The sequence below is a fragment of the Mustelus asterias genome, chromosome 7 (genome assembly GCF_964213995.1).
Source record: "Mustelus asterias chromosome 7, sMusAst1.hap1.1, whole genome shotgun sequence".
NCBI classification, from domain to species: Eukaryota; Metazoa; Chordata; class Chondrichthyes; order Carcharhiniformes; family Triakidae; genus Mustelus; species Mustelus asterias.
The window spans coordinates 1,005,625-1,017,982 of NC_135807.1; the positions used below are offsets into that span (position 1 = coordinate 1,005,625).

General features: G+C 45.1%; 1 protein-coding gene across 4 annotated transcripts in view; it reads right to left on the bottom strand.

Annotated features, from left to right (window-relative positions):
* The window catches only part of agap3 (ArfGAP with GTPase domain, ankyrin repeat and PH domain 3), an 805,117-nt gene that overhangs the window by 387,782 nt on the left and 404,977 nt on the right, over positions 1-12,358 (bottom strand). For all 4 annotated transcript variants that reach the window (XM_078215551.1, XM_078215552.1, XM_078215555.1 and 1 more), the window contains exons 5-6: positions 4,853-4,994; positions 870-1,004 (exon numbers count right to left, since the gene is read on the bottom strand). In XM_078215551.1, coding sequence (XP_078071677.1) covers positions 870-1,004; positions 4,853-4,994 — 277 coding nt within the window. The remainder of the gene's footprint in view (positions 1-869; positions 1,005-4,852; positions 4,995-12,358) is intronic.

Consider the following 12,358-nt stretch of genomic DNA (forward strand, 5'->3'; position numbering starts at 1 on the left):
TACTGAGTGTCGGTGGTGGGAGTGAATGTTTAAGGTGATTATTCGGCGACATGAGTTGTGAGAGATGGGACTGTGATGGGTTTGGGTGTCATCAGTATTCCTGTGAAAATTAACACCGTGCCTTCATGATGTTTCTGAGGGACAGCACGTTGATGCCAGAGGTAACGGTACAGGAGCAGGAAGAGGAACAGGGAGAGAAGCCACTGCAATTGGTTATCTGGCTACAGTTAGCTTAAGGAGTGGAGGTGAAAGCCATGCCAGAAGGAACAGCCAGGGTGAGAGGGAGGTTTTAATGGGACAAGGGCATCGGAGATGGAGTTGAGGATGCAAATCAGCAACTGCAGAAATTGAGTATTGCTGAAAAAAAAGTATATTCTATCAAAGCTTTTCATCTTGCACTCATCAGGACAATTCACAAGAACTACAATATAAGGGACAACAACAAATTTATATTGTGTGAGAAGAGAGTGCTGATTGGTTGGCAAATGGACTCTGATTGGTAGAGGCATTGCCACGGGCCAGCAGATGGTGACTGGGCATTGGTTGAAATTTAAACCATGCAGCTTGACTCTGATTGGCCACAGAGGAATCGAAAATGATTGCCAGCGCTCCTGCTATTTCCTCCCTTGTTTCACTCAGCCTGGGATACAGCCCTCCCTGAGGAATGAACCAGCAAATGGCTGCCACTTATTTTATTTAGTCAGGTTCCTTGAGGTGCTATTTTTAAACTTCTTAAAGAACATTTAAAGAACAAAAGGACAGAAGAAAGCAATGTTTCCTGACAGGCAGCCTGATTGCAGAAGCAGCTGGCTGAAGTGCTGCTCCTGTGAACTGTACGTGTGCTGTGAAAGGTCAGAAGGTGACATTACCATCCTGGAAGACCCGCTCTACATTCAGTCCATACGTCGCACACGTCTCATAGTATGTGCATCGCTTCAAGTCATTGGACAGCTTCCGGGCCCGAGCGTCATCGATAACCCGAGGGTTCGTTGCACTGATTGCATCTAATAAATGGATCAACTACAGCTGGTTAATAAACAGTCACAGATTAATACAGTAATACAGATATAGAATCATAGAATGCTTACAGCACAGGAGGAGGCCATTTGGCCCATTGTGTCTGTGCCTGCTCTCTGCAGGAGTAACCCAGCTGGTCCCACTCCCTTTGCCTTTTCCCAGTGACACTGTAATTCGATTTCTCTTCAGATAATTATCCAATTCCCTTTGGAAAACCTCAATTGAAGCTGCTTCACCACACTCTCTGGCAGCACATTCCAGATCCTAACCACTCGCTGTGTGGAAAAGACTTTCCTCATGTTGGAGCTTTTGACAATCACCTTAAATTTGTGTGTCTGATTCTCAATCTCTCCACCAATGGGAGCAGCCTTGCCTTATCCACTCTGTCCAGACTCCTCCTGAACACCTCTATCAAATCTCCTCTCAACTTCGCTTCCCTCAGGAGAACAGTTTGAGCTTCTCCAATCTCTGTGACTGAAGTCCCTCCTCCCTGGAATCATTCTCAGAAATCTTCTGTGCACCCTTCACTAAAGCCTTCATATCTTTCCTAAAGTGTGATGTCCAGAATTGGACACAATACACGAGTTGAACTAAACCAGTGTTTTAAACAGGTTTATCGTATGAAGTTTTTCTCAGTCTGTCTCTATTTATATAGTGTAGGATTCTGTACCCCTCATTACCCAATCTCTTAACACACCCTGTCACCTCCATTTATTTCTACTCCATTTTCAAGTTTGCTGACGACACCACCGTAGTGGGTCGGATCTCAAACAACAACGAGACAGAGTACAGGAATGAGATAGAGAATCTGGTGAACTGGTGCGGCAACAATAATCTCTCCCTCAATGTCAACAAAACAAAGGAGATTGTCATCGACTTCAGGAAGCGTAAAGGAGAACATGCCCCTGTCTACATCAATGGGGACGAAGTGGAAAGGGTCGAGAGCTTCAGGTTTTTATGTGTCCAGATCACCAACAACCTGTCCTGGTCCCCCCATGCCGACACTATAGTTAAGAAAGCCCCACCAACGCCTCTACTTTCTCAGAAGACTAAGGAAATTTGGCATGTCAGCTGTGACTCTCACCAACTTTTACAGATGCCCCACAGAAAGCATTCTTTCTGGTTGTAGCACAGCTTGGCATGGCTCCTGATTTCCCCATTCTGCAAAAAACTACAAAGGGTCGTGAACGAAGCCCAATCCATCATGCAAGCCAGCCTTCCCGCTGCCTCAGAAAAGCAGCCCCACACATCCCGCACATTCTCTCTTTCACCTTCTTCCATCAGGAAAAAGATACAAAAGTCTGAGGTCACGTACCAACCAACTCGAGAACAGCTTCTTCCCTGCTGCTGCTGTCTTTTGAATGGACCTACCTCACATTAAGTTGATCTTTCTCTACACCCTAGCTATGACTGTAACACTACATTCTGCACTCTCTCCTTTCCTTCTCTATGAACGGTATGCTTTGTCTGTATAGTGCGCAAGAAACAATACTTTTCACTGTATGTCAATCCATGTGACAATAATAAATCAAATCAAAAATTTGGCAGCATCTTTCCCTGGGTAAAGACAGATGCAAAGTGCTCATTTATTACCTTAGTCATGGCTCCTCCCCCCATGCTCAAATCCCTTTTTTGGTCCCGAAGCAACCCCACACCTTTTACTATTTATAAGTCTGCAGAAGACTTCTGAGCTCCAGTTACTTTATCTCCCAGTTTCTTCTCATTTCCATCTGATTGCTAATTGTATTATCCACCCAAAATACTCTGTGCACCCTTTATCTACTTCCCCTTTATATCACCCACGAAGGTCTGGATTGGCTTGATCTACATTTCCCTCATGTGGGAATGTACCTCGTCTACACATGAACCATCTCCTCTTTAAAGGCAGCCCACTGTTCAATTACAGTTTGATCTGTTAACCTCTGATTCCAATTTACCGGAGCCAGATCTGTCCTCACCCTCCTCTAATTAAGTCGAATCCTCTAAACTGCTCCTTGTTCTTTTCTGGAGGTAACCTGAACCTTATGATGTTATGATCACTATTCTCTAAATAGTTCCCTACTTGACCCACTTCATTCACCAGAACCAGGTCCAGCTGGAGCAATGCCTTCTTCCTCATTGGGACAAAAACATTCTGATAGTGAGAATTCTCCCAAACACACATCAGAAAGTCGTTCCCTCCCCACTCTTTACACAGTTACTCTACCTGAGTCTGTTAAAATAGTTAAAGTTCACCCTTATCATGACTCAATATTTTTGCATCTGTCTGAAATTTCCTGGTAAATGTCTTCCTTTATATCTTTTCCACTAGTTGGTGACGTACAGAATGCACCGAGCTGTGTAATGGTCCCTCGATGTTTCTTAGCTCCAACCAAATGTGTTCTGTCGTTGACGCCGCTAAGATATCCAATCTCTCCGTCACAGCTTGTGAAATAGTATCAGCTCGCCTCCTACTCTCTTTCCTGAACACCTTGTATCCAACAATATTTAGCAGCCATACCTACCCTTCTTTGAGCCAGGTTTCTATTATCACTGCAACATTATTTTCCCATGTGGCTATTTCCCATGGGCCTGTGGTTAATCAACCTTCTTGACCACATTTTGTGTGTTCACATGGCGAACTGTAAATGTTTCGATCGAATATGACTCTTCTTCAGAGTTAAAGAATCATAATTGACTCAGAACATTAACTCTGTTTCTCTCCACAGATGCTGACTGGCCTGCTGAACTTTTCCAGCATTTTCTTTTTTTATTTTAGATTTTCAGCATCTGCAGTACTTTGCTTGTTTAATTTAGACATCATTGCATTTTCTCTTACTCTGATCCTACTTATTACCTCACTATTTCTGTCTCTCCCAATCCCTTGTGCGCCTTGTTTCTTCTTTCTAATGCTACATCTTGGGCCAACCCTCTACAAGTTTGATTAAACCCTCCGAACAACACTAGCACACTGCCCTGTGAGGACCTTAGCCTGTACAGGGCCAAACTTCCCCAAAAACGGTCCCAATGTCCCAGGAATCTAAAGCCCTCCTGCACCACCTCTCCAGCCACACATTCCTCAGCTCCACCCTCCGATTTCAATTCTTACAAGTGCATGGTACTCAGAGTGGCTCCCGAAACTCTGATTGTAGGATTTTACCCCTCTTCCTAGCGGCATTGTCCGTACCGATATGGATCACAACTGATGGTCCCACCCCCAGCACAGAACATACCATCCTGGATTCACATCTGCAGAAAGCCTGTCTGTCTGTTCCTCTAATTATCAAATCCCCATCACTTTTTTCTGTTCCAATGTTCCTCCTGTCCCACAGTGTAACTGAGGCAGCCAGGGTCCCGGGGACTTGGCTCTGACTGCACTCCCTGATGAACCAATGCATTCGTCAAGAGTCGATTTGGAGAACAGGTTGGAGAGTGTGATGCTCCTGCCTTAGCTCCTGCACTAGCTGCCTGCTCTTTCTGGATTGCCCGGGAGTCTGCCTTTCCCTCTCTGCTCCCTCAAACTGCAAGGTGACTACCTCCAGAATGTACAACCCACAAATTCTCAGCCACACTGATGTTCAAGCTCCTCTGACTGATGACACTTCCTGCAAATGTGGTTGCTCAGGATGTGAGAAGTACATCCTACAGGTGTGAAGTGCCCTGCCATGCCTCTATTTATTAGTTAAATAAATTCACTGAAATAAACTTAAGACTTAAATAAACACTCACCAGCTATTCACCAATCAGCTCCTCCCTTTGTGCTGATGTCACCCTATTTCAATTGCTCCCTCTCATTGACTCGAATACTGCTGTCACAGACTGTGACGTCATAGGAAGCAATGCACAGCTCACTTACCTTGTGTCCCTACAAGTACCATCGGGATTTCAGCTGTATTACGGTAACTGGAGAGTCTCATGTAATAATTGTAAACTGTCTGAAAGCTGATCTCGTCCTCTAGACTGAAGACAAAGATCACGGCATCCACCCAGGCTGCAAACTGCAGAGGACACAAATAAACCAGACAATTAGTGAGCGTATCCATGGATTATATCCACCATCTCCCAATATCACACAATAAACCCACCTTCTCTCCACATCCCTCCAGCCTACCGCCCCACTTTCTCCAAGCCCAACTAATGCACCATATTTCTCATCCCCACTTATCGAGTCCCCTGTAACAGTCATATGAACATATGAGTTCAGAGCAGGAATAGGCCACTCGGCCCCTCGAATCTGCTACACCATTCAATAAGATCATGGCTGATCTGATTGTCACCTCAACTCCACATTCCTACCTACCCCTGATAACCTTTCACCCCTTGTTAAACAATAATCTATCTCGCTCTGCCTTAAAAATATTCAAAGATTCAACTTCCACTGCCTTGTGAGGAAGAGAGTTCCAGACATTCACCACCCTCTGAGGGAAAAAAACTCTCCTCCTCTCAGTCTTAAATGGATGACCCCTTATTTATAATCAGTGACCCATCGAATCCTACAGTGCAGAAAGAGGCCACTTGACCCATCGAGTCTGCACCGACCACAATCCCATCCAGACCCTATCCCCATAATCCCCTAGCTAGTCCCCCTGACACTAAAGGGGCAATTTAGCATGGCCAATCAACCTAACCAGCACATCTTTGGAGTGTGAGAGGAAACCGGAGCACCCGGAGGAAACCCACAGGGGGAACGTGCAAACTCCACTGAGACAGTCACCCGAGGCCGGAATTGAACCCAGGTCCCTGGTGCTATGAGGCAGTAGTGCTAACCACGGTACCACCGTGGTTTGCACTACCGGTTCGGCACAGACAAGAAGGGCCAAAAGGCCTGTTTCTGAGCTGTAATTTTCTATGGTTCTATGGTTCACCCTGGTTCTAGATTCTGCCACAAGAGGAAACATCTTCTCCACACTCACCCTGTTAATACCCCTCAGTATGTCTTTCCCACACCAATATCAGGGGACACTTCAGCCAGTAAAATCAGAGAATGATTCCAAAGCTCAGTAGGAGACCATTCTGCCCGTCATCTCCATGTGATAGGCAGAAAGTCTTTTCGGACTGACGGCAGATCCTATTAGTGGAAAATATCACTCGCGTCGCCACTGCAGAGTGGCAGAGTGAAAAGTTCTGCTCTGTACGTGTATCGGAGCCAGTGTAAAGCCAGGAACATAGGCATCCAAGTGATTGGCTGATCAAATCAAACATGTTCCTCCAGCTGTTTGTGATAGACAAGATACAGATTGTACTCAACCAACCCATGCTTGCAAAATCCAAAACAAAATGTCTACAGTTAGATGTGACTCAGGGATTAGGCAGCACTTTCTGAACAATTCTGAGTGTATTAATAGCTGAACTAACAACCAATGTAAGATAATTATTTGAGATTGTGAAGTGGCTCATTTACACTTGCTGGACATACATTCATATTGCGGGGACCCTTGTCTACAAACTAAATGAATATATTTAAGCTTTGTGCCTTTTTTGAATTACCCAGAAGCATGGGGCTAGAGTTCCCCATTGGTCACCATAGCAATTCCACAGCCAATCAGAGCCAATCTGCCAACCAATCAGCACCCTTTTCTTCTGTAGTGTAAATTGTTGTGATTGTTCTAAATTTGGCATTCTTTCATTTGTCCTGATGAGTACAAGGTGAAAAGCTTCGACAACATCCAGATGAAGAATAATTAACTGGGGAGAATGCCAATATGAACGAGGTAAGGATGGATCTGTGCTGAATAAACTGGAATCAACGGTTGGCAGGAAAAACAGGAACTGAACAATGAAGCATTTCTAAGATGATAAAGCTGGGATATAATCAAAGTATATTCCCACAAAGGGGAAAGGTGGGATAAACAAATTCAGAGCTCTCTGGATGGCAAAAGAGATAGTGATTGAGACGAAGAAGAAAAAGTGAGTTTATGACAAGTGTCAGGTGGATAATACAATTGAGAACCATAGAATCCGACAGTGCAGGAGGAGACCATTCAGCCTATCGAGTCTGCAGCAACCACAATCCCACCCAGGTGGGATTAGTCATGATCAATATGTGGAATTGCAGGGACAGGGTCGGGGGAGGGCCTCTGTAAGGTACTCAAAGAGTTGGTGCAGACTCGATGCTGCACTGTAGGCGTTCTTTGAATTCTATGAAGAGAGTGTTCTGCAGCCAGTCAGTGACATCCTTGACCCTGGCACCAGGGAGGCAACAAACAAACCTGGATTCACATCTGCAACTGCAGAAATCCTCAGAATAACTATCGAATCCTCCAAAACTGTTGCTTCCTCAATCTCAGTTCCCATCAGACAGCCATAATGCCATCGGCTTAGCTCTGGTGGAACTCCCCACAGGAACAGTCATTCTCATCAGTATTCAGAATCTAATACCAGATGCATTCCCATATACCTGTCCATTCCTGTCTGACTGGCTGGCCAGCACCCATTCTTTCTCTTTCCGCACAGCAGAAAGCTGCAGGCTGACCATCTCTGGAAACATGTTATCCAGTGATCCCAGCTGCCAGTCAAATTGTCAAACTCGGAGCCTGAAATGAGCTCCTTCAGTTTTTGACATTTCCTTGAGTTTCCACATGGTACAGGATGTGGTTTCCATAGGACAGATACGCTTTGCAGCATTTCCATTTATTGGGCTATTAACTACATTAATCACAGGTAAAACTTAAGACATCAAAACCAAACTTTAGATTTAAAATCCTATTTAATAATTTTGGCTCCTTATCTTAAATCCTGACTACAAAATTCTTTGGAATTCTTCTTTCAAGTTTGTGTCTTTATATGCCCTGTTTGTGAACAGAACTCCCACTCACCTGATGAAGGGGCAGCGCTCCGAAAGCTAGTGGCTTGTGCTACCAAATATACATTAATGGTGACCTAACTCCTTCAATTTCTACACAAGCTCCTTTCAGCCTCAAGCCTGCTCCCCACCACACTTTATTCCCTATTTCATTCGTGATTAGTTCCTGTTCCTTCTGGTCTCTGCAACACTCCACTCAGTACAGTATCCAACCCAGGTCCCAGGAAGATCCCACTCAGTACAGTATCCAACCCAGGTCCCAGGGAGATCCCACTCAGTACAGTATCCAACCCAGATCCCAGGGAGATCCCACTCAGTACAGTATCCAACCCAGATCCCAGGGAGATCCCACTCAGTACAGTATCCAACCCAGATCCCAGGGAGATCCCACTCAGTACATCTCCCAGGCAATCCCTGGGCAATGTACTCAGTACTTCTCTCTAAATGAATAATGCAGTGGATTTGATGATGCAGCAGTAATCCAGAAGTCCTCGAATAATAGTCCAGAGAACAGGATTCAATTTCCAACAAGGCAATTTGAGTGTTTCAATTCAGTTCAAGTGTTCGAAAAATAAAAAGCTGGCATCAATACAAGTGACATGAAGGTGGTTTTAGGGAAGGTAAGCTCACCTCGTTAAGATCCATATGTAACTCCAGGACACAGCAATGTGGTTGATTCTAACTGCTCATTGATCATAGAATGGTTACAGCATAGGAGACCATTCAGCCCATCATGTTAATGCTAGCTCTCTGCAAGAACAACTCAGCTTGTCCCACTCTTTCACCTTTTCCCCATAACCACACCTGGAGTATTGTGTGCAGTTCTGGTGTCCTTCTCTGAGGAACGATGTCCTTGCTATAGAGGCAGTACAGTGGAAGTTTACCAGGCTGATTTCTGGGATGGCAGGTCTGTCATATGAGGAGAGACCAAGTCGGTTAGGATTATATTCACTGCAGTTTAGAAGGGTGAGAGAGGATCTCACAGAAACTGATAAAATTCTAACAGGGATTAGATAGGGTAGATTCAGAAAGAATGTTCCCGATGGTGGGGGAGTCCAGAACTAGGGGTCATAGTTTGAGGATAAGACCTTTTAGAACTCAGGTGAGGAGAAATTTCTTCACCCAGAGGGTGGTGAATATGAGGGATCAAGGGATATGGGGGGGGGGAAGAGGGGATCATGACATTGAATTCAATTATTATTAAAATGAATGGGAGAGTAGGTTCGAAGGGCCAAATGGCCCACTCCTGCTTCTAGTTTCTATGTTTCTATTCCTGCAGACTTTCTCTTCAGATAATAATCCAGTTCCCCTTTGACAGCCATGATTGAATCTGCCTATACCACACTCTCAGGAAGCACATTCCAGATCCTAACTACCTGCTGCAACACAAGGTTTTCCTCATGTCTCCATTGCTCCTGTTGTCAATTATCTTAAACTTGTGCCTGATTCTCAATCATTCCACTAGCTACTCTGTCCCAATCCTTCATGATTTTGAATACAAAGAACAAAGACGCCCCTTAAAAGTCACTACCGTATCCGCTTCCACTCCCTCCCCCGGCAATGCGTTCCAGGCACCCACCACACTCTGTGTAAAAAATTTGCCTTGTACATCTCCTTTAAACCTTGCCCCTCGCACCTTAAACCTGTGCCCCCTACTAATTGACTCTTCCACACTGGGAAAAAGCTTCTGATTATCCACTCTGTCCATGCCCCTCATAATCTTATAGACTTCTATCAGGTCTCCCCTCAACCTCCGTCGTTCCAGTGAGAACAAACCAAGTTTCTCCAACCTCTCCTCAGAGCTAATGCCCTCGATACCAGGCAACATCCTGGTAAATCTTTTCTGTACCCTCTCCAAAGCCTCCACACCCTTCTGGTAGTGTGAGGACCACAATTGAACACTATATTCCAAGTGCGGCCTAACTAAGGTTCTATAAAGCTGCAACATGACTTGCAAATATTTTTCAATTCAATGCCCCGGCCATATGCTTTCTTGACTACCTTCTCCACCTGCATTGCCACTTGCAGTGACCTGTGTACCTGTACACCCAGATCCCTCTGCCTATCAATATTCTAAGGGTTCTGACAGTGACTGTATATTTCCTATCTGTATTAGACCTTCCAAAATATATAATTCACATTTGTCCGTATTAAACTCCATCTGCCATCTCTCCGCCCAAGTCTCCAACTGATCTATATTCTGCTGTAACCACTGAGGGTCCTCATTGCTATCCGCAAATCCACCAAACTTTGTGTCAACCACAAACTTACTAATCAATCCAGTTACATTTTCCTCCAAATCATTTATATATATTACAAACAGCAAAGGTCCCAGCACTGATCCCTGAGGAATGCCACTTGTCACAGCCCTCCATTCAGAAACACACCCTTCCACTATTACTCTCTGTCTTCTATGATCAAGCTAATTCTGTATCCACCTTGCCAGCTCACCTCTGATCCCATGCGACTTCACCTCTGCACCAATTTGCCGCTGTTTAAAAAAGGAAATAGACAAAAGGCAGGTAACTACAGGCCGGTTAGCTTAACGTCTGTAGTTGGGAAAATGCTGGAATCCATCATTAAAGAAGAAATAGCAGGTCATCTGGATAAGAATGGTTCGATTAAGCAGACGCAGCATGGATTCATGAGGGGAAAGTCGTGCTTGATGAACTTGTTGGATTTTTATGAAGATGTGACTGGTGCGGTTGACGGAGGGGAACCGGCGGATGCGGTGTTTTTGGATTTCCAAAAGGCGTTTGATAAGGTGCCTCACAAAAGGTTGCTGAAGAAGATTGGGTCACACGGAGTTGGGGGTAGGGTGTTAGAGTGGATTGGGGACTGGCTATCCGACAGGAAGCAGAGAGTCGGAATAAATGGGTGCTTTTCTGGTTGGCAGATGGTAACTAGTGGCGTGCCGCAGGGATCGGTACTGGGGCCTCAACTATTTACCATTTATATAGTTGATCTGGAGGAGGGGACTGAGTGTAGGGTAACAAAGTTTGCAGACGACACAAAGATAAGTGGAAAAGTGAATTGTGTGGAGGGCGTAGAAGGTCTGCAGAGAGATTTGGACAGGCTGAGTGAGTGGGCGAGGATCTGGCAGATGGAGTACAACGTTGACAAATGCGAGGTTATTCACTTTGGAAGAAATAATAGCAAATTGGATTATTATCTAAATGGAAAGAAATTACAACATGCTACTGTGCAAAGGGACCTAGGGGTCCTTGTGCATGAGACGCAAAAGCCCAGTCTGCAGGTGCAACAGGTGATCAAGAAGGCAAATGGGATGTTGGCCTATATCGCAAGAGGGATAGAATATAAAAGCAGGGATGTCTTGCTGCATCTGTACAGGGCATTGGTGAGGCCGCAGCTGGAATACTGTGTGCAGTTTTGGTCCCCTTATTTGCGGAAGGATATATTGGCTTTGGAGGGAGTGCAGAGAAGGTTCACCAAGTTCTTTGATATTCCGGTTTCTTGGTCCGTAACCCTTTAAATTCCTCGTCCTCATCTCTGGTATCAGTTGAGTTATGAGGAGAGACTGAGCAGATTGGGTTTGTACTCGTTGGAATTTAGAAGGCTGAGGGGGGATCTTATAGAGACCTATAAGACAATGAAGGGGCTGGATAGGGTAGAGGTGGAGAGATTCTTTCCACTTAAAAAGGAAACAAGAACGAGAGGGCACAGCCTCAAAATAAAGGGGGGTCAGTTTAGGACAGAGTTGAGGAGGAACTTCTTCTCTCAGAGGGTGGTGAATCTCTGGAATTCTCTGCCCACTGAAGTGGTGGAGGCTACCTCGCTGAATATGTTTAAATCACATTCCTGAGCGGTAAGGGAATTAGGGGTTATAGGGATCAGGCGGGTAAGTGGAACTGATCCACTTCAGATCAGCCATGATCTTATTGAATGGCGGGGCAGACTCGAGGGGCTAGACGGCCTACTCCTGCTCCTATTTCTTATGTTCTTATGTTCTTATTGTTCTTTGTTCTTTGTACACAGGTCACTGAAAGTGGCAATGCAGGTGGAGAAGGTAGTGAAGAAGGCATACGGCATGCTTGCCTTCATCGGTTGGGGTATTGAGTTTAAAAATTGGCAAGTCATGTTGACGCTTTATAGAACCTTAGCAAGGCCACACTTGGAATATAGTGTTCAATTCTGGTCGCCACACTACCAGAAGGATGTGGAGGCTTTGGAGTGGGTACAGAAAAGATTTACCAGGATGTTGCCTGGTATGGAGGGCATTAGTTATGAGGAGAGGTTGGAGAAACTTGGTTTGTTCTCACTGGAGTGACGGAGGTTGAGGGGAGACCTGATAGAAGTCTACAAGATTATGAGGGGCATGGATAGAGTGGATAGTCAGAAGCTTTTTCCCAGGGTGGAAGAGTCAATTACTAGGGCGCATAGGTTTAAGGTGCGAGGGGCAAGTTTTAAAAGAGATGTACAAGGCAGATCTTTTACACAGAGAGTGGTGGGTGCCTCGAACTCGTTGCCGGGGGAGGTAGTGGAAGTGGATACGGTAAGGAACGCCTTGACAAGTAGATGAATGAGATGGGAATAGAGGGA